The 18,890-nt window shown below is 37.3% G+C and overlaps 1 protein-coding gene across 2 annotated transcripts in view; it reads left to right on the forward strand.

The window, feature by feature from the left end:
• LOC114668153 (cytosolic carboxypeptidase 4) overlaps positions 1-18,890 on the forward strand; it is an 890,538-nt gene that overhangs the window by 381,879 nt on the left and 489,769 nt on the right. For both annotated transcript variants that reach the window (XM_051920839.1, XM_051920840.1), the window contains one exon: positions 11,539-11,990. In XM_051920839.1, coding sequence (XP_051776799.1) covers positions 11,539-11,990 — 452 coding nt within the window. The remainder of the gene's footprint in view (positions 1-11,538; positions 11,991-18,890) is intronic.

Below are 18,890 nucleotides of genomic sequence, written 5' to 3' on the forward strand. Positions count from 1 at the left end.
CGGGACGGCTGGTACAATATATATACGTCTGGAGACTACAATGAATGAATTGTTCTTAAATCTGTGTGGAAACAAATAGACAGCTCATTGAGGGTCACAGTTCTAAAGTAATCTAATGCCTCATATAGATGACTCTCAAAGTAGGGGTGTTGATTTTGAACTGCAAAGATCAGATGTGCTCTTGTTAACCTGATCCAACAGATAGCAAGCTTTGGTTTACGATGAACTGTCTACAGTCAAAAGTAAAGTCCAAATCATCCAATTTGTGACTTGAGTCCAAGTCATTGGACTTGAGTCCCCATCTCTACTTATTGTGATCTCATGATTACATCTACATAAATTCACATCTAAAGAAGTGAATCAGCAGCAAAAACAGGTCACTAATTAAGAAAAGGGTTAGAATGAAAACCTGCAGCCACTATGGCCCTCCAGGACTGCAGGTTGAGATCCCTGGACTACATGAGGCACAGCATTGTAAGGAGATGATGCATCCACCAATAATGTCAGCATTGACAAGGAGGAAAAGATGGTTTCCAGACTTCCTGACCTACTGCATTAATAATGCAGAAGAAGGAGAAGTGTGAACCCCAGTTGCAGCAAAAACATTTGCCAAGTCAGTTGTAAACTATTGCAATTTAATACTTGATATTCCAACTCAATTTTGTAATAATAATTTTGCAATTTTTGGGTGATGCACCAAAATTTAATGAGCCTAACAATAAGAAGCTCTCATCAAACAAATCTGTTCAAGTTGGTGTTTTGGTAAAAGCTCTTTACTACTCTGTGTTTTGAGCAGATGTCCCCTTAATACAGCACCCTTTGTCTGCCATAACATCCAGTCAAGTGCTTTCACCTTGTCCATCCCACAATCTTCATTCAAAACAAAAGAAGCATGATGTCAAAGAAAGCACTTACGCATGACCATGTCAGACAGGGATGAGAATGGATACAAATGAAGATGAGCTGGTACCTCAATCAGAGGCAGGGTTGATCATTTGGTCATATTTAGGCTTTGGAAAACAGAATTCTGAAAAAACAGAAGTCAAATATCAATTCTGACACACACACACACACAAAAAGAAAACATTGCTGTGAAGAAACATAATTTGATTTCCTCACTTGAAAACAAAAGAATGTCGTGGAATACAAAGAATGCATCTCCCAGATAAAGAGAGAAACAGACAAGACAATCATTCGCTAACACCATTTAACATGCAAAAGATTCACACAGATGAAACAGCATAACTAACGCTCTTACATGCTTCATTTCAAAAGATCACAGTAAACACGCAACTTTACCTTGGCTTTTACTGTAAAACATTTTAAAACCATTTAAAAACTTTTTTGACAAAATGTATATTAATTCTTGCACAATACTGGAAAAATTGTAAGATGTGAAATATATTTTTGTAGAGACCCCTTCAGAGTGTTTAGAGGAAAAATATAGTTTTAAAAAAAAGTCTTTAACTTCTCCTGCAAGTAAGAATTTCACTGTACTCTGTAAATCTGATAGTAATCACTGCATAAACAAACTTTTAGTTTGCATTTTATAAATATTCAATGTGTTAAATATTTAAATTTTGAAATTTGCATTCTGCAGTATGTTAAAATGTTACATAAATGTTAAATAAGCATTATTGTTGGCATTTTCAATAATTATGACATTGAGATGATGTGTGTGCTGCTTTAATGATTTGTATATTTAAAACATAATCTTCAAGCATATCATGTAATATATAAGTTTAAATATCTGAGTGCCATAACAGCTAAAAACTGTTTAAAAATTGGTATTTTTTGAAAATGGAATGTTAAAACGTTATCGTTAATTGATTTAAATGTATCATAATGTTCATTTAATGTCATACTGCCCACCCCTGAAAGGTCTGCTGGGTCAAAAGCTGAACTTCGGTTCAGCAGTACAAGCAAACAAGAGTTACAGTTTCAACACTCATTAAAGGATTTGTAGTTACTCTAAAATTACCATGAAGTTTCCCTGCTATAAAGATTTTTCACATCACGGTGAAATGTTTCGAAAATGTCATTGGCACTGTTTCTAAAGCCTGTAAAGAGAATACTTTGTTCAGATTGTGAATCAAATCCACAGTGAAAATGTGTTTTTTCCAGAAACTGACCAGAAAGTCACATGCACAGCACAATGAGACATTAAAAATGGTAACTCAGAAAAGTTGCATAGCAAGTGAACACAGCAAGTTAGCAGTTACTTATTTCAAGCCGCCATTGCTGGCTCACTACAACCATTTGCTACAAAAAAGACATTATATAATTAGTGAGCAGAGGCCATGCCACCGCCGGCCATAGTTCTGGCTGTGGGTGACATTTGTTTAAGCTCAACTGTAGCATTGCAACACATTGCAATAAAGGTTAATTAAATATGTGATAAATCATAGGGTCATTCCAGTCAGTACTTCTGTTTCTCTGCTCCAGGGAAATGGCATGGAATCCTGGCCCTGGCCATTATCTTTGTGGAGTGTTTATGTTCTTCACATATCTATGTACTCTTTTCCATTGGATTTATTCACATATTTTAAACACAGCGTTGGTAGGTCAATTAATGAGTCTAGACTGGTCTGGTGTGAGCCTGTACATAACTAAGTTTACCCTGTCATGGACCGGCACCTTATCCAGGACTGGTTGTACACATCTGTGATGGTGTGGGTCCTGCTCCATGCTCCCTTCTTGTTCTGGGAGCCTCTTGAATCTAACACTGTTGGTAATGCAACCAGATGAGCTGGCAGATGAGGACAAATCACACATGGAGCAAGGGGAAGGTGTAAAGTGTGCAAGTGCCTTTATTAAAACAAACCAAACATAAACAGTGCCCACAGTTCAGTGCTCAAAGTTAATGAATAAACCCAACTTGGGATCAACAATACAGAGAAATGGGGATTGTGGAATAGAAGTGAAGAAGAGAGTGCAGGCAGGGTGGAATGGGTGGAGAAGAGTGTCAGGAGTGATTTGTGACAGATGGATATCAGCAAGAGTGAAAGGGAAGGTCTTCATGACGGTAGTGAGACCCGTTATTTTATATGGGTTGGAGACGGTGTCACTTACCAGAAAGCAGGAGACAGAGCTGGAGGTGGCAGAGTTAAAGATGCTAAGATTTGCATTGGGTGTGACGAGGATGGACACGATTAGAAATGAGGACATTAGAGGGTCAGCTCAAGTTGGACGGTTGGGAGACAAAGTCAGAGAGGCAAGATTGCGTTGGTTTGGACATGTGCAGAGGAGAGAAGGAGATGCTAAGGATAGAGCTGCCAGAGAAGAGGAAAAGAGGAAGGCCTAAGAGAAGGTTTATGGATGTGGTGAGAGAGGACATGCAAGTGATGGGTGTAACAGAGCAAGATGCAGAGGACAGAAAGATATGGAAGAAGATGATCCACTGTGCTGACCCCAATTGGGAGCAACCGAAAGAAGAAGAAGAAGAATTATGAGGTGATAAAAATGGAGGTTAAAATCTCAATAAGTAATTCCATTTAAAACAATGAGGTGAAAATACTGGCTGAAAGCTGTCCTTTATAAAAACCTGGTGCCTTCTCCTTTTAACTGGCGGCTGCCCTGCTTCTCCCAGGTGCAGCTGAGTCTCCTACTCGTCCGGTAGCCTTCTGTCCCCTGGCTACGTACAGCTCATATGCCGGACAGAGACTCGGGTCCCCAACGGCCAGGGCGCTCACACTGGGGCTCACCCTCCCAAGCCTCCTCGACTCCCGCTGCCTTCTTGGCCATACGCGACTAGCCATCCATGATAGTGGTCACTCCTGCTCCTCTGAAACGCACAGCAGGAGTGACCCAATCCATCCGCCCAGAGTGTTGGCCAAGCACACTTCCAGGGATCTCCTCCCAGCTGCCTGCATTAACCCGCTCCAGCACTTAACTCCTCCTGCCTTCATCTCTCTTTAACCTTATTCCTTGTTTCTGTCTCTTTTTTTCCTCCCCCACCGCACACGGTCTTTTCCTTTATATCATGGGGATGTGCCACAGGTGTGGCAATTAGTTACTCCTGGCATCAATTACGGACACAGGCAATCCCGCACCTGTGCACTTCAGTGCGGAAACACCCACACTCGCAACGCGCTAGGGAGCTGCTCCTGCCACACTACCACACCCCCTCATTAAAGCCACGAGTGCGCTGATTATTTATTTCAAAACTGGCCATCCATTTAGAGCCATGGATCTGCTATATCACAACGCCACGGCCTTAAATTGGAATTTGGGAAATGAAAGGATGAATCACAGATGAGGAAAACAATGCAAAGCACATAGAAAACTAACACAGGAGCAGACCGTGACTAAGAGCTGATAGATAACAAAGTGGAAGAAAAAGACATTTGCATCGTTAATCAAAAATACAAGTGTGGAAAGGTAGCTTTTCAGGTGTAATTTGATATTTAACAGTAACTGAGCAAGGGATGGACCTAGGAAGATTTTCTCAGAGACTACAGGTCAAAAAAAACAAAAAAGGGGTTAATGCTAAGATGTCACTGCTCAGAAGAGAGTACAAGAACCAGCTTACCTGAGGGGTTCTCAGGACAGACTTAAATGTGGGACCTGGAGCTCATTAAAGGCTACAGTGGGTCATGTTCTACAGTTCTGTCCTGGCTCAAAACCATTTTTGTACTTTGTGTTTCAGAACTGATATGAAATGCATTATTCATTAACTTACAAAAGAGATACATAGGTTAGCAATACTCCCTCATGGTTCCAGTTTCTTGGTTAAAATACCTCATACAGTTGTTGTCATTGTATAGTTTGCACATTCTCCCCATGAGTGTATACATTTGCCTCCAGTTGCTCCATTTTTTTCCTCCTACATCCCTAAAGACATGCTTCTTATGTTAACTAGCAACTCTACGTTTATCTTGTGCTGGGCACGAGTGTGACTATGTGATAGAAAGGGCCTAACTGTACTGGCACCCTGTGTTGTGTTCTTTCCTTCTTGGTATCCTGTACTGCTGGGTTAGGCCCTGGCAAGTCTGAGCTGGATTGAACAGGTTCAACAAAGTATATAATTCAACAAAGTATATACATTACAAGGAATGAGTAAAGATTAAGAGCAGAATATGCCATAGGGACTAGGTGATGCTTGACTTTGTTCCAAATAACCCTTCTGTCACATTTTTATTTTAGACAGGAGCCTTTCTCTTTATTTTTTGCATATGGTGTATGCATAATCACTTATAAAATCAATAACCCACTAAGAAGGTACTTTGTCACTGACTGCATAATTATGCTCTTATATTTAATCCAAACTAGTTTAATGTTTGCTTTCATTAATACCTTTATTACAGCGATTAGGGATATCTTCCATTTGCCATAATTATCAGATGGTGTATATATTATTCATTTATTTCCTTGCTTTTCCAGGCATCTGGATGAGGGGGACAAGTAAGAATAAACACCAGAATTCAGCAGCCTCAGTCACAGCCACGCTCTTGAATTTGGAGACCTGCTGCAACATTGCTACCTATTTAATTAAAACAGGAAATAACAGAAAACTTTGAAAGATTATAGTAGTCTTGATAGTGTCGTGCAAGACAGATAATTCAACCCTTAGAGACTAAATTATTTTGTGTGCATATCTGTCTGTTGGGTGGCACCTTTGACCTCTCCTTTTGACTTGTGGGAAACCAATGCCAATTATGCAAGAGTGCAAAATGAATATTTTAGTGCTGCTTACCTGACAGAAATCCCTAAAGCTTAAAATGTTTTGAATTTTCTGTCTGTCAGCTGCTATAATTGGAAAGTCTAATCTGTTTTCAACATCAAAAGAGGTTTTTACTTTGAATCTGTCTTTTTGATGTCACAACACAAGGCTGCTGTGACTGAATTATTTGCATTGATGCTGTTACAGGCTTCTCTTTACAGGAAGCTACCTCTGCATATCTGTACACTTGCCATTTCTGTCTTTGCCACAGTTTACTCCAAGCCACAGATTGCTGTTTTGATATGCATTTATTTATAAAACAAATATTTGCTGTCATTTTTTTCTAATCGTAGATTTTTTTTTGAATCATTGATTCCATAATTTACTGCATTTGAAAATCAACATCCAGAAAACATTCACCTATACATTTTCTCATGTGTTCATTCTGATTCAGGAAAGCCAGTCCTTAACTAGCAATACTGCAGGTAGGTTTATGCACCATTCTTTTCAAATAGCATTGCCAGAAGACATTTACAAAGCAAATAAGAATATGAATCTAAATCTGAAACGTACATAGGACCAGATTTACACTGAGTTAATACAAGTTCATTTAAATTAAAATTTGTAGGGCAGATACAGAAGAGTCAAGAATTGAGTGTGTTTACATGCACTTTAATAACGCAGTTTTCATAGATACCCGGTTTCAAAAATGGCATGCATAGTGAAACCAGTATATTGGTCTCTGAGAAATGGGGTTAAAACACATATTTGTCTCTGCAAGAATCATGGGAATGTGGTCATATAAACTTAAAGCTGGTTGCAGTTATGGATTTTGTAGTCTGTATGTGTCTGTTTCATTCTATTAGCCTGAGCAAGTCTTTGCTTCGCACCCATCCAGAATCCTGAAGTTGAACAGTGGATGCATCCACACAGAAAAATTTCCTGAGGCAAGTGTTTGGGCATTCACATTATTCCTTCTCCTGGTTGAAATAATCTATCTTAATGCTTCAGAAATCACTAAATTTACATTGATGAGCTCAAGTTAAAGTGCTAAGTTCAGTAGCACAATCTCGGGAGACATACTTCATTTTGGATTAACAGTGGCTGTTGATGATGTTTAATCACATCTTTAGTGCATGTTTATGACTTTGGAGAGTTTTGCCAAAGGAGAACTCTGTAAGTGTAAATGTTTTTTTTTAAGAAACCAGGTTTCTGTCTTTTAACCAATTTACTCATTTTATCCCAGTTTTGTGTATGCCTGTATGTTTTGTCTTGGTAGAGTAATATATCCGCTTTTGTATTATTAATGTTCATTTCCACAGATGCCATTTTTTTGTCAGAATGCCTCAAATCTCACAGACTTGCCACTATTTATAAGGTATTGTAGTATATAATTTCTCCCCACCTTCCTTTCTACATTTATAACCTCAGGCAATTAGGTGTAGTAAAAGACAAGCAGGAGTTAAGTTACACTTTAAATAATGTATTATTGATAATATTCATAAATAATAACAATAATCAAAGTACAAGTGAATATTGGCAACCATACAACCTGATAAATGCTGATGTGTAGCTCAGGTGGCACACAGACTTGTTTGTTACTTAAAATGTCTCTAGTTAAGGCATCATTTTTGGTCAGCTTTCTTCAGAACAGGCCGCATGCCTGTCTCAATATGGCTGCCAAGTTGTGTTTCTCAGTGTGGTCTTTTTCGGTTCATGATATGTGAGATGCTCCTTCATCAGATGGTAGGAGAGAGAGAGAAGGAGGGGTAAAGCAAGCAAATTTATAGACTCTCTGTCCAAACCTTACAGCCAAAAGGGTGTCGTGGTGCTTAGTGGCTTCAGGCAACTTTCGACCAATAGAATTCTGGTGCAATACAATGGTTTCACACCTGCCCCCAATACCATTTGTTAAGGTGAAACTTGCCAGCTAGGTAGTTGGCCTCCATGCAGGGGATGATTGAGAGAGCACTTCTCCCGACCCTGTTGTAAAATTACAAAGACTCAGTCATAAAAATGTGCGTGTGTGGGGGGGGGGGATTGGCAGTTATTAACCATCAAACGATTGCTGTTCTTATCAATGAATCAGTGAATAATAAAAATGTTGGCAGAATGGTCATCCTGTGCAGCATGAAAATGCTCCAGAGATAAATATATGCTTAATTTATACTCAAACAAGAGCATAAAAATTACGACATAGCATTCTTCACCACATAGAATTCTTCCATGTCTTTGATGTTGGTAAGTTTGCAAATACCCATTGATTATGTCTGATATAATCAATGCAGAAGTGGTGCCTCCTTTAGAAATTATAATGGAAATACACTAGAACCAGACTGTCACAGTTTTTTTCTGGTTCCTGGTGTTGACAGTGGCAAAGAACCGTCACCGGCCTAGCTTCAAACTGTGCTGTGATCTGACAAGACTAACATCCACTCAAATGGACTGCCCCATTAAAATAAATACATAAATTAATAAACAATAAATGATAGGTAGTTTCACTTTCACTGAAGACATGTAAAAATTACCCTGCTGTACCATCGAAGAATTTGTCAAGTCTGGTTTGATTTTTTTGGATCTTCTGCTTAAACTCATCCTCGAGGCATTTCTGAATGTGTAAAGCTGAGATATTTTGTCATGCTTAAACAAAGAGAGAATCAAGTTCTATTTTGAGTGAAGTACTGAAGTGATGGGAGCATTTAAGTAAAACTAATCAATATATCATACAATACACCCCCTCATCTCACAGGCACAGGTTGTGCTACAATTCCTTCTTGCGTCACCGATGTTTAAATGTATATCATCAAACAGTAATTAGATGACAAACTGCATTTTTATTCCTTGTGTCATGCTTTCATAAAGCTGAAAGATCACGCTCCACAATGAATCTCTTAACTGAGGTCCTAGGTTTTCTCTTTGCAGTCTTCAGTGACTTCGTAGTACTTTATTGCAGAGATTTAATGAAAGTGACATTCCATCTCTAGTGTGAAAAAGAAACACTTCGGTTGCTGTCTAAAGTCTTCAACGCTTTTCTCCACTGGTGGCATATAAAATCAAAAAAAGTTGAATGTATCACTGACCCCTGTCCTATGTTAATCTGCAATCAGAAGCTGTTAAGAACTTAGTCCTGGTGTGTTGGCCTTATTACCCGCATCACTTTTTAAGTCATCATATGCATTTTGTCACGTTTCAGACCTCCTTCCATCTATGGAAGGTCCTCATTAATCAAAACTGTTTTGCGAGTGCAGAATGATGGATAGTTTATCTCAAAGCAATGTGAGTAAACCTCTAATCTGACACAAGCTATATGCCAGCAGCCACTCATTGCAGACTGTGTTTATTTAGACAAAAGAGAATAAATACAGAACTCCTAGAGAAAACATGCCTGAAAATGTTAGTTTCAAATAAAACCTTTGACCACCCTGCTAATCGTTAAGGTCGCCCCTAAGATTAGTTTGTACTTTACATTTCTTGGTTGAATATTTCCCACTTCATTTCACCTTTTCATACAACATATTCTAGAATTGTAGAAGTAATTATTTTTTATTTTGTTGTTTCAGCCTTGATTTGGCACTTCCCCTTTGTGTATCAGAAGTGGAGCTATGGTTGCATCAATGCTTAAGTTCAACGTGTTAGACTTAAACAAAATGTTTTCTCGAGCCTCAATGAACAGTATATCCAAATTGTCCATCTGGTAAAGCGGAACTGGTAATATAAATGTGAAAGGTTTACACAAAAAATAATAAATGACCCAAGTATTCCAAAATAATTTCAATTGGATTCATTTGTCATGGTCTCAGAAAGAATGCTTCACTTACCTCTGTCTTGAATTCCCCTTTAGGAGTAGTAGTTGTGGTAATGTTGTTATATGTAAAGAGTACCGTGAAAATCTAACTTACATGTCCGACTAAAATGCAGCATGTTGCCACAAACCTGAGGTGTGATAAACAAGAGTAGTTTTAAATACATACCTTCAATTTACAATGGATGTGTATACAGGAAAAGGCATCTTCAGTCATGATAAGGCACAAAAATTCCCTGGCAGACAGTGAAATTCATGTGCTGACATAAGGTATGTTATTCTTAAGTTTTAGTAATAGAGGATTTCTTTGATTATATCTTTGAGTCAAGATAAACATTTCTACGTGAAATGGTAATATTTGAAGCCTCCTTAAAAATAATCCATCATACGAGGGGGAATCAAGCTAAAGTTAGAAAATTAGATTTATTAGAAAATGGAACGAACCTTAACAAGCCTGATCATGTCAGTCCTCAATGGAGTCTCCACTCTTCTCAATGAACTTGTGCCACCTGCCTGGAAGTGTCAGCACAATGAAAGGTTTTGTCATGCCCTCGCAACGACTCATGCACCTGAGTTAATGTCGAACACTACATGCCGAGGGGTACTACAGTCACTAGTGCAAGGTACTGTAACTTGCTGGAGACCAATGTGAAGCCTGCTATACACTCCAAGTGGCAAGGACTGCTGACTCACAGAGTCCTTTTGATGCAAGACAATCACACACTGCTAAGAACACCAAGGCTTGTCTGGAGAAAATGACGTTTGAGGTACTGCCACATCTTCCGTATTTGCCAGATTTGGCACTGTGGGATTTCAACCTTTTTGGACCGCTAAAAAAATATCTGGGTGGTCGTCGATTCAAGACAGATGGCGACGTGAAGAAAGCGGTGCTAAGTGGTGGCAGGGACAAGACAAAACCTTTTTGTTCTGCTGGCACTTCCAGGCGCAAGTGCATTGAGAAGGCATTGAGTGACATTGAGAACTGACATGATCAGTTTTGTTAAGGGTCGTACCATTTTCTAATAAATCCCATTTTCTAAGTTTATCTTGTCTCCCCCTCGAATTAAGGTTTACAACAGACAGTAGCAAACAGTAAGCTTGAACATGACAATCAATTTGGAATCAAAGTGTTTCCGGTTTGGCAAACAGCCTCTCTTTCAGTGAAAGCCCTATCACTGTACAATTTAGAAACCACTATAAAAAAAATAGATTAGGCTGAACTTGAAAACACAGCAACAGAAGCACAAAAACCTGCATTTGATACTGGGAGCTGAACCTTCTCCCTCTTTGTGTAGCCCCAAAACTAAATGACACAATAATTTCCTAAGCCCACTTAGTGCAGCAGAAGGTAATAGGAGCAGCTCTGGGCTGAATTTTTGTCATTTGAAGGCCTAATTCTTACAAACACAAATAAAACCTGTCATTCGGAGACAATTCCACATCACCTGTTAGCTTTACACAACCTTTGGAATATGAAAGGAAGCTGGAGGACATGAGGAACATGCAACATCCACACTGAAAATGACTGTGGCACATTTAGATCAACTTCTCTGAATCTGTCAGACAGCAGTCCTTCTTGCTGTGTAGCTTTATCATATGAAAGATAATAAATCTGCTTTATCACTAGTACCTTTTAAATATGTTTTCCTGTTGGTTCTCTTTTCCTCTTTGGTTAAGTTGCTTGCCCAAAACTGGGCAACAAGGTCGTTACTCACCAAGATGTGATTGTAGTTGATGAAAGATTTTTTAAACCTTCATGTTCTGTTCCTATTGTTCATAATGTACAATTGAGTATTTAGCAACTACAGGTAAATTATTTCCTGTTTTCATTTTTTTTTTGGTAAAATGATTTATCTAGCACTTGCATATTTTGATATTTCTTTTTCTTCCATTTTCATTGGTTGTTCTTTTTAACAAACTTGGGTTCCACATTTAAAACCACTTGCTCCCCTTCACAGTAATCCTTGCAAACATTCTTTTTTCTGTAAAAATGTAGAAATATATGAATTTGTCAAATTATAAAATAAAGTAAATCTACAGTACACATATAGAAAAATAATTTCTTTATTCTTAGGATGTGGATCGCTCAGAAGAGGCCAGTTTTGAGGTGAAGAACATTCTGGGTGGCAACAGTGAAAAAGGACTCAAGCACTCCGAGAAACACAGCAGTGGTACAATAAGGAACAATTGTAGTTCTCACTGTGGATCATCTGAAGAGCAAGTTCGAAAATCTAAGCAGACTCACAGATCTTGTGAGACAACCAGAACTGCAGTTTCAGAATTGTACCAAGAGGCCAGGAGCTTTCACAGCCCGCATCTTATAACTACGAGGCATGAGATGTTGAGTATACTGCTTGAAAGACATCAATTCTCCATCCCTGGTCATGATCCTGAGATCTACACCAATTTTGCAGCCATGACTAAGTCAATTGCAGGATATTCTTTACTAGCTTTCCCTGACTTCTGGGGACACCTCCCATTACCCTATCAGCAGTCTATAGCACAACGCAACGATGGAGTCCAAAGGTAACCTGCAACAACCTAATTCTGTACTTATTAAAATACAACAAAAATACTAACCCAAAGGTAATACAATCATATTGTTTCTATCTATAGACTACCTTGTGTGGTGATCTTCATCTGATAACACATTACCCTGAGTTTAGACAAAGATTATTTGGAAGAACTATTAGGAGTTCTTGTATAACCTCTGCTAACCTTCAGTTTAACAGTCTGAATATTTGGCACTAAAGCAGCTATCAGATCCCTTAACCCTTTACTGCATGTTGGTCAACGGGTTTGTTCAATAGATACTGCATTAAAATTTCAGATATTGAAAACTTATCCTGACCTTTATGATGACGGTTCTTAAAGTGCACAATGGTTACAGTAATACTTAGTAATTTATTCAAAACACACAGTGAAACACCCAGTATTAAATTAATACTTAAAGTCTTAGTTTAACACAACCGATTTTGCCATGATGAGCGATTTTCTTAAACTGATTCGACTGTTTTAGGGCATAATGTTTGCCACTTGTTCCTGAGTATTTTTCTGCTAACTTAAGTCAATGAAAGTACATATTAATACTTTTATTAACCTATAAAAAATGTTAGAAACTCACTAAAGAAGCTACTTTTGTTATTAAGCTTAATTGACTCTGGGAAATTGTTTTTCAGTTAGTCAACAATTTCCATAAAATTTTGATGTAACTGTATTTGTTATGTTCATTTCCACATAATGAAAATACAAACACACAGTAAATTGGATAACAAAAAATGGTAGATTACAAATTAAAGATACTGTGAAAATACTTAACTGTCACTGGCAGTTAAAATTTACTGACACAGCAAATTTGTATCAGGTTTAGATTCCGGTTTGAGGAAAGTTTTGTTTGATATTTTTTTTTTATTTATTGATGAATAGGAATACAGTAATAGGAAATCAACAGTAATAACTGATATTTGGGCTATCTAAGAACAAAAACAGACAAACACACACCCCATCCCACCCAAGATGGCTAATCAAACAGAAAATGACAAGAGGGAAAAAGAAAAAAAGTCAACAGGTCAACTGGAACACAAACACACAAACACGCCCCATAGAGGACAACAAAGTGAAGTAAGGTTAAAAAAAAAAGAATAAAACGAGGAAAGGTGGACTGGAGAAACCAGCTCTTTAATAAGTGAACATCACAAAGCCAGTTGTACATAACAGAGCTGGAAAAGTTGTTGATCCAGGATGCAGAAAGTTCAAAAATTGCTTTAAAAATCCTAATTACCAGCACAACACAATTTAAATTTGTTCATAGACTGTACCCTACTCCCAGAAAACATTATCTAATGGGACTAGAATTAGATCTCCTGTGTCATCTTTGTACTCTCAAAGTCCCTGACACTTTCCTTTGCATGTTCTGGGAATTTCCTCCAGCTGCGGTTCTCTGGTGCTATGTGACTGAATCATTCCAATTCTTTCTTTCTTCATTCCTTTATCCCCTTAAGTTCTTCTCCTCCTAGACCTTTCTTCTCTTTATTCACTTTCCCTTTCTCTCTCCCACTGGTGACTTTTAATGACTGCAACCATTGCAGCTAAGTTGTTTTTAGCCTCTCACTGGGAATCTCCTGCCCTTGTTTCTCCTGCAATCTGAAAGTCTTCATTTTGTTTGATTTTATTGCTTTGACAGCAAAAAAAGTTTGGGTGAATTCTTTGTATTTTGTTGGAAATATGACTGACTGTGACTTGACTGTATCTGGCATTTCTCCACCACAGCAGCTCTCCCTCTGGGATGCCATACTGGGAACCTTCTGATTGCTCCTTTCTCCATCACAAGTCACATAAACTACGAGGGGTGTTCAATTATAAACAGGAATTTTCGTGCTCTTTTCTTATAAAGAGTGCATGGTAGACATGACTCCTTGGAGAAACACATGCATGTTTAAACTTGTCATTAGTAGTGTTAGCTGCTCTATCTTTCCTTCTTGTCAGTTGTAATCAACATGTCGGAGAAGGAAATACAAAGTAGTGTTGCGCACTGAATTATTATTAACTTTTTGACAAATGAAGGAGTTATTCCATCTCAGATTTATTTTGAGACTTAAAAATCATTTTGGGGATGATTTTCTCTCGCAGTCGCAAGTGTATGATAGTGCAAGTCATTCAGAGAGGGACTATCATCTCTTTGGTCCATTTAAGAAATTTTTAGGAGGGAAGAAATTTAACTTGAAAGAGGAGGTTATTGATGCTGTGCAAGAATAAGTCAACACGAAGTCCAAAGACTTCTACTCTCCTGGGATTAAGAAGCTTCCTGAGCACTGGAACAAATGTATTGCAGTGGCAGGGGACTATATAGAAAAATAGTATTTACCATATATACTCGCGGATAAGTTCTCCCGTGGATAAATCGGGACTTGATTTTACTGTATAATTTCTGGTATTTTATAATGTCGGTCGTATAAGTCGAATGTGGAAAACTCACACTATTCGTCCAAGAGATTATGATATGCTGACACCCACCTGAAAGAGTAACCACGGAGCACACTGCCTTTTTTTCTATGTGGGTATGGCAATGTGCGGTTTCAGAGTGTGCCCCTAACCTCTCTCTCTGTCTCTATTGTGCCTACGTGACCACACGGTAATACCCAAACTATTCCGAAGCAACATTTGCATTGATTTGTGTTTTTTATATCTCCTACTCTCATACACATTATCATAAGAGCATCCCTTATCTACGATGGAGCGTTTGATCAGAAGAAAATATGAAGCTGATTTTAAATTAAACGTCGTTGAAGTGGCAAAAGAAATTGGTAACTGTGCTGCTGCAACAAAGTTCAATGCATCTGAGAAACTGATGCCAGATTGGTGGAGGCAAGAAGATGTAAAAAAAAAAAAAAATTAAGTGTCGCATTTTTGAAAGGGCGCATAAGTTGGGGTCTGATTTTATGATCGATTTTTCGGGTTTCAAGACCCCACTTATACATGGGTATATACGGTAAGTCGTTTAATTCTGTTCAATAAATAAAGTGTTGCTCATAAATTCCTGTTTATATTTGAATGCCCCATGTACTATAGTAAACCAGAACTCCATTAGTCCAAATGACTATTATTAATTTGGATTGGAAGGGTGATGCATTATGACAGGCTTGCTTCCTAGAAACTTGCTGCATTCCTTCCCCCTCTCTTCTTATTTGTTTCTCAGTATTGTTTCCAGTATTTCTGAAGGGAGAAAAGTACAACTGATTTTTGAATTTTAAAATCTTGGGCAACTAGAGTTAGGCCTACATTTTCAAGTGGTCAGTCATTAGACACTTTTCCTTTCCTGTTAAACTACTTTAAGAGGTTTGCAATGCATCTGAGATTCATACAGTGATGTGATAAAATATTTTTCCTGTTCCTAAAATCCTCTCTTTTGCATATTTTAAACAAAGAATGGTCTTGGACCTTTATACAAAATTCAGCATGATAGAAACAGAATCTGAGGGAACACAATACAGTTTTTAAATGGCAACTTTGTTTATTGAAGGAACAAAGTGTTCCAACATCCCTATCATCCATGTAAACAACTAATTTCCCTTATAGTTTTAATACTTTGTTACCTCACCTTTAGCAGCAATAACAGCAACTAAACACCTCCTATTGTTTGATGTCAGTCCTTCACATTGCTGCTGAATAATTTTAGCCCACTCTTCTTTGCCAAACATGTTTTTTTACAAAAGCATTTACTGTATGTGTTTGTGAGGTTGGATTGCTTGTTTCATGTCTTGCCACACCTAGGGCTGCCAACTCTCTTTCTCTGGAAATGAGGATTTTTGGGTCACAAAAAGAGGACTTTTGAGGACACCTTTCCCTATGATGCCATATACTGTCTTATGGTTTTTTAAAATGATACAAACCATTAGCAGCTACAACTATAATTATGATACGATGGCCACAATCACAGTCACTGGCAAACTAATAAACCATTAAATGTTCTGAATATGTCAAACCTTTTAAATTTACCAAATTCATTCCTTCCATTCTTATTTGGATAGCTTAACTGTTGGAAACCTATAAAAAATGATACATGTGGTAAATTCACTTCTAATAAAATAAAAACAATTTTACGCTTTTCAATTTAGTTTATTTGCATTTGTCTACATTCTTTTATATTTTTCCACTGAAGCTATTTTTCTCAGTAAATCTGGGTTCTTGGATAAATATGTATAGAAATCTTTATATAGTATGCTACTGAAATTGAATCTTGGGAACATTAGCCCCTTAATTGAATCTGTTCTGCCCTTTCAAAAACAGAGATATTTGTTGTTCAAGTAGTCTGTGAACTTGCACTTTCTTTTCGGCATAATGGGTGTTCCTGCATTTATGTAAATGAAAGAATTATGAAAATATTATTAAATTACTTTAAAAAGTGACTTATTACTTGATCAGCTGAAAACTAAAAAGTTATTGCATTTATATGACAGAATACATGTGATTGTTTTTAATTAACTGAGACTTTAATAGTTGACTCATTCATTTACAATTATAAGTCCATTTTGGAATAACATGGTAATAACAATATTTTCCATTAAAATATTACAAAGCAGTACTTACTTGCACTTAAATATAACGGACTGTACTTAGATGTTTGAAATTTCTTGTTTAACCAAGCTGCTAAAAGAAGAATTGAAAATAAGATCTCACATAGAAATTGTGAAATTATAATTTCAATTTTGAATAAATTAACTTAGTTACAGTGAATTAGGATTACAAATAATTAACGATGGAACAACATGTATAATGAACTGTCTACTCGCCTTGAAGATAAAGCTGAATTCAAAAGATGAAGTGAAAAAGCCAAGTTGGATAGAAATTGGTTATTAATTTCTGTGTTGTTTACCACCGGAATGGAAGTGAAGATTCTGGGAAAAAAACTGTACACACTGCTTCCGCAAAATGCTGATTAGTGTACGGCTTTCAATTTTTACCAATGATAAGAATATGGAGATTTTCAAATTTTAGGATCCAAAATTCCAGACATTTTCAAACTTTTATAAATTCCTCCCTGACAGTCCATAGTGCATTAAAAATGAGGTCATGTCCAGGAAAATGAGGACGGTTGGCAGCCCTAGCCAAAGCATCACTATTAGGTTCAAGTCAGAACATTGAGTAAGTTTCTTCTGAGCCACACAGGTGAAGACTTGCTTTGGTGCTTGGGATGATTGCCCTTCTGCATAACAAAATTCAACTTAAGCTTCAGATCATGGACAAGATGACTGGACATGCTCTTTAAGAATATTCTGATAAAGTGCATAATTCGTGGTTCTTTAAATAATGGCAAGTCTTCCAGGTCCTGAGGCAGCAAAGCATCCACACGCCATTACACAACCACCCTCCTGTTTTATTATATAAATGATATTCTTACTATTGAACTCTTTATTAATTTTATGTGAGACATAGTAGAACCTGTGTCATCCAAAGAGTTCTACTTTTGACTCTTCCATCCATACAACACTATTCCAAATGCTTGAGGGTCATTCAGGCGTTTCTTTCCAAATATGAGACAAACACTGATGTTACTCTTGGATAGTAGATGTTTCTGCCTTGCTACTCTCCCATGTATTCCATATTCTCATTAGTATAGTGACTGTAGCTGAAGCTAACTGCTCTTCTGAGATCCTCTGTGACTTCTTGAATGAGTTGTTGCTGTGCCATTGTGGTATTTTTGGCAGGATTCTCTTTCCTGGGAAGTTTAACCACTGTTCCAAATGTTCTGCATTTGGAGATAATGGTTCTCACTCTAATGGAACGGAGACCCAGAGACTTAGAAATAAATGACTTTACAACCCTTTTCTGATTGATAAGTTGCAATAACTTTTTTCCTCATCTCTTCTAAAAATTCCTTTGATCAAGGTATAGTGTTCTTCAAGAAACCTTGTGGTGACTTCTTCACTGTCATGGCAAAGGTCAATAGATGAAGAGTTTTAGATTCAACAGGGTCAACTGTGTTAAATCAGAGAGTCTTATCAATTAAATTTAATCAGCTGTCAGAGTACTGTATTTAACTAAGAGGTCAGGTGCCTTATCCAAGGTGCTAGATAAGTTTATTACTTAAATATATTAAGTAGTAACTTAGTAACTTGGTGTTCTTGGTTTACTCAGGTTCCCTTTATCTAGTATTGCATATTGTCTATAGATCTGAAACCATTTACTGTGACTAATGTACAAAAATAGATGGTATCAGGAAGGGGGGCAAATACTTCTTCATAGCACTGTGCTTTACTAAAAATGTCAATTCCTATCAGACCATATGGTCTTTTTCAGGTAAAAAGGAGTGAAAATGAATCTTTTAGTTTAAAACACTACTACTTTTTATTCTAAATTAAACACCATTTTAACCTTTTCTTTCTATACTTAGTCTTGTTATTTACAGTATATTGTATTTGTTTTCTTCCTATTTTGTCCTTTTTAATTCTTATTTAGTTGCTTCTCTTAAGGATATTTTATAATTATATTTTTCTCTTTGTCTATTTAATAATTTCTACTATTATCCATTTGAGTAACCTACACAAAGTGGTTTCCAAGCTCAATCTAGGGACTCTGACAACCCCCAAACACTAGACCACCTCATGCGGACACTGCCCAATGATGGACAGGAAGGTCTCAATTTACATATTTATGATAATTTTAAAATTGAAAGCTTACAGGGGGATATTTTAGTCTTTCGGGACTTTAATTAAGTTTTTTAGAGGTAATCAATAACTGCTTTTCAACACAGTATGCCAAAGTACCAAAGAGGGTGGAAGCTTGTCTAGATTTAGTGTTCTGTAATAATCAGGATAGGGTTCAGCAAATAGATGTGATTGAACCATTAAGATCTTGGGCAGCATACAGGCTTGGTCATATTTGTGGCAGATAAAATTTAATGTAAGCAAATGTAAGGTATTACTCATG

Source organism: Erpetoichthys calabaricus, chromosome 17, assembly GCF_900747795.2.
Source record: "Erpetoichthys calabaricus chromosome 17, fErpCal1.3, whole genome shotgun sequence".
NCBI classification, from domain to species: Eukaryota; Metazoa; Chordata; class Cladistia; order Polypteriformes; family Polypteridae; genus Erpetoichthys; species Erpetoichthys calabaricus.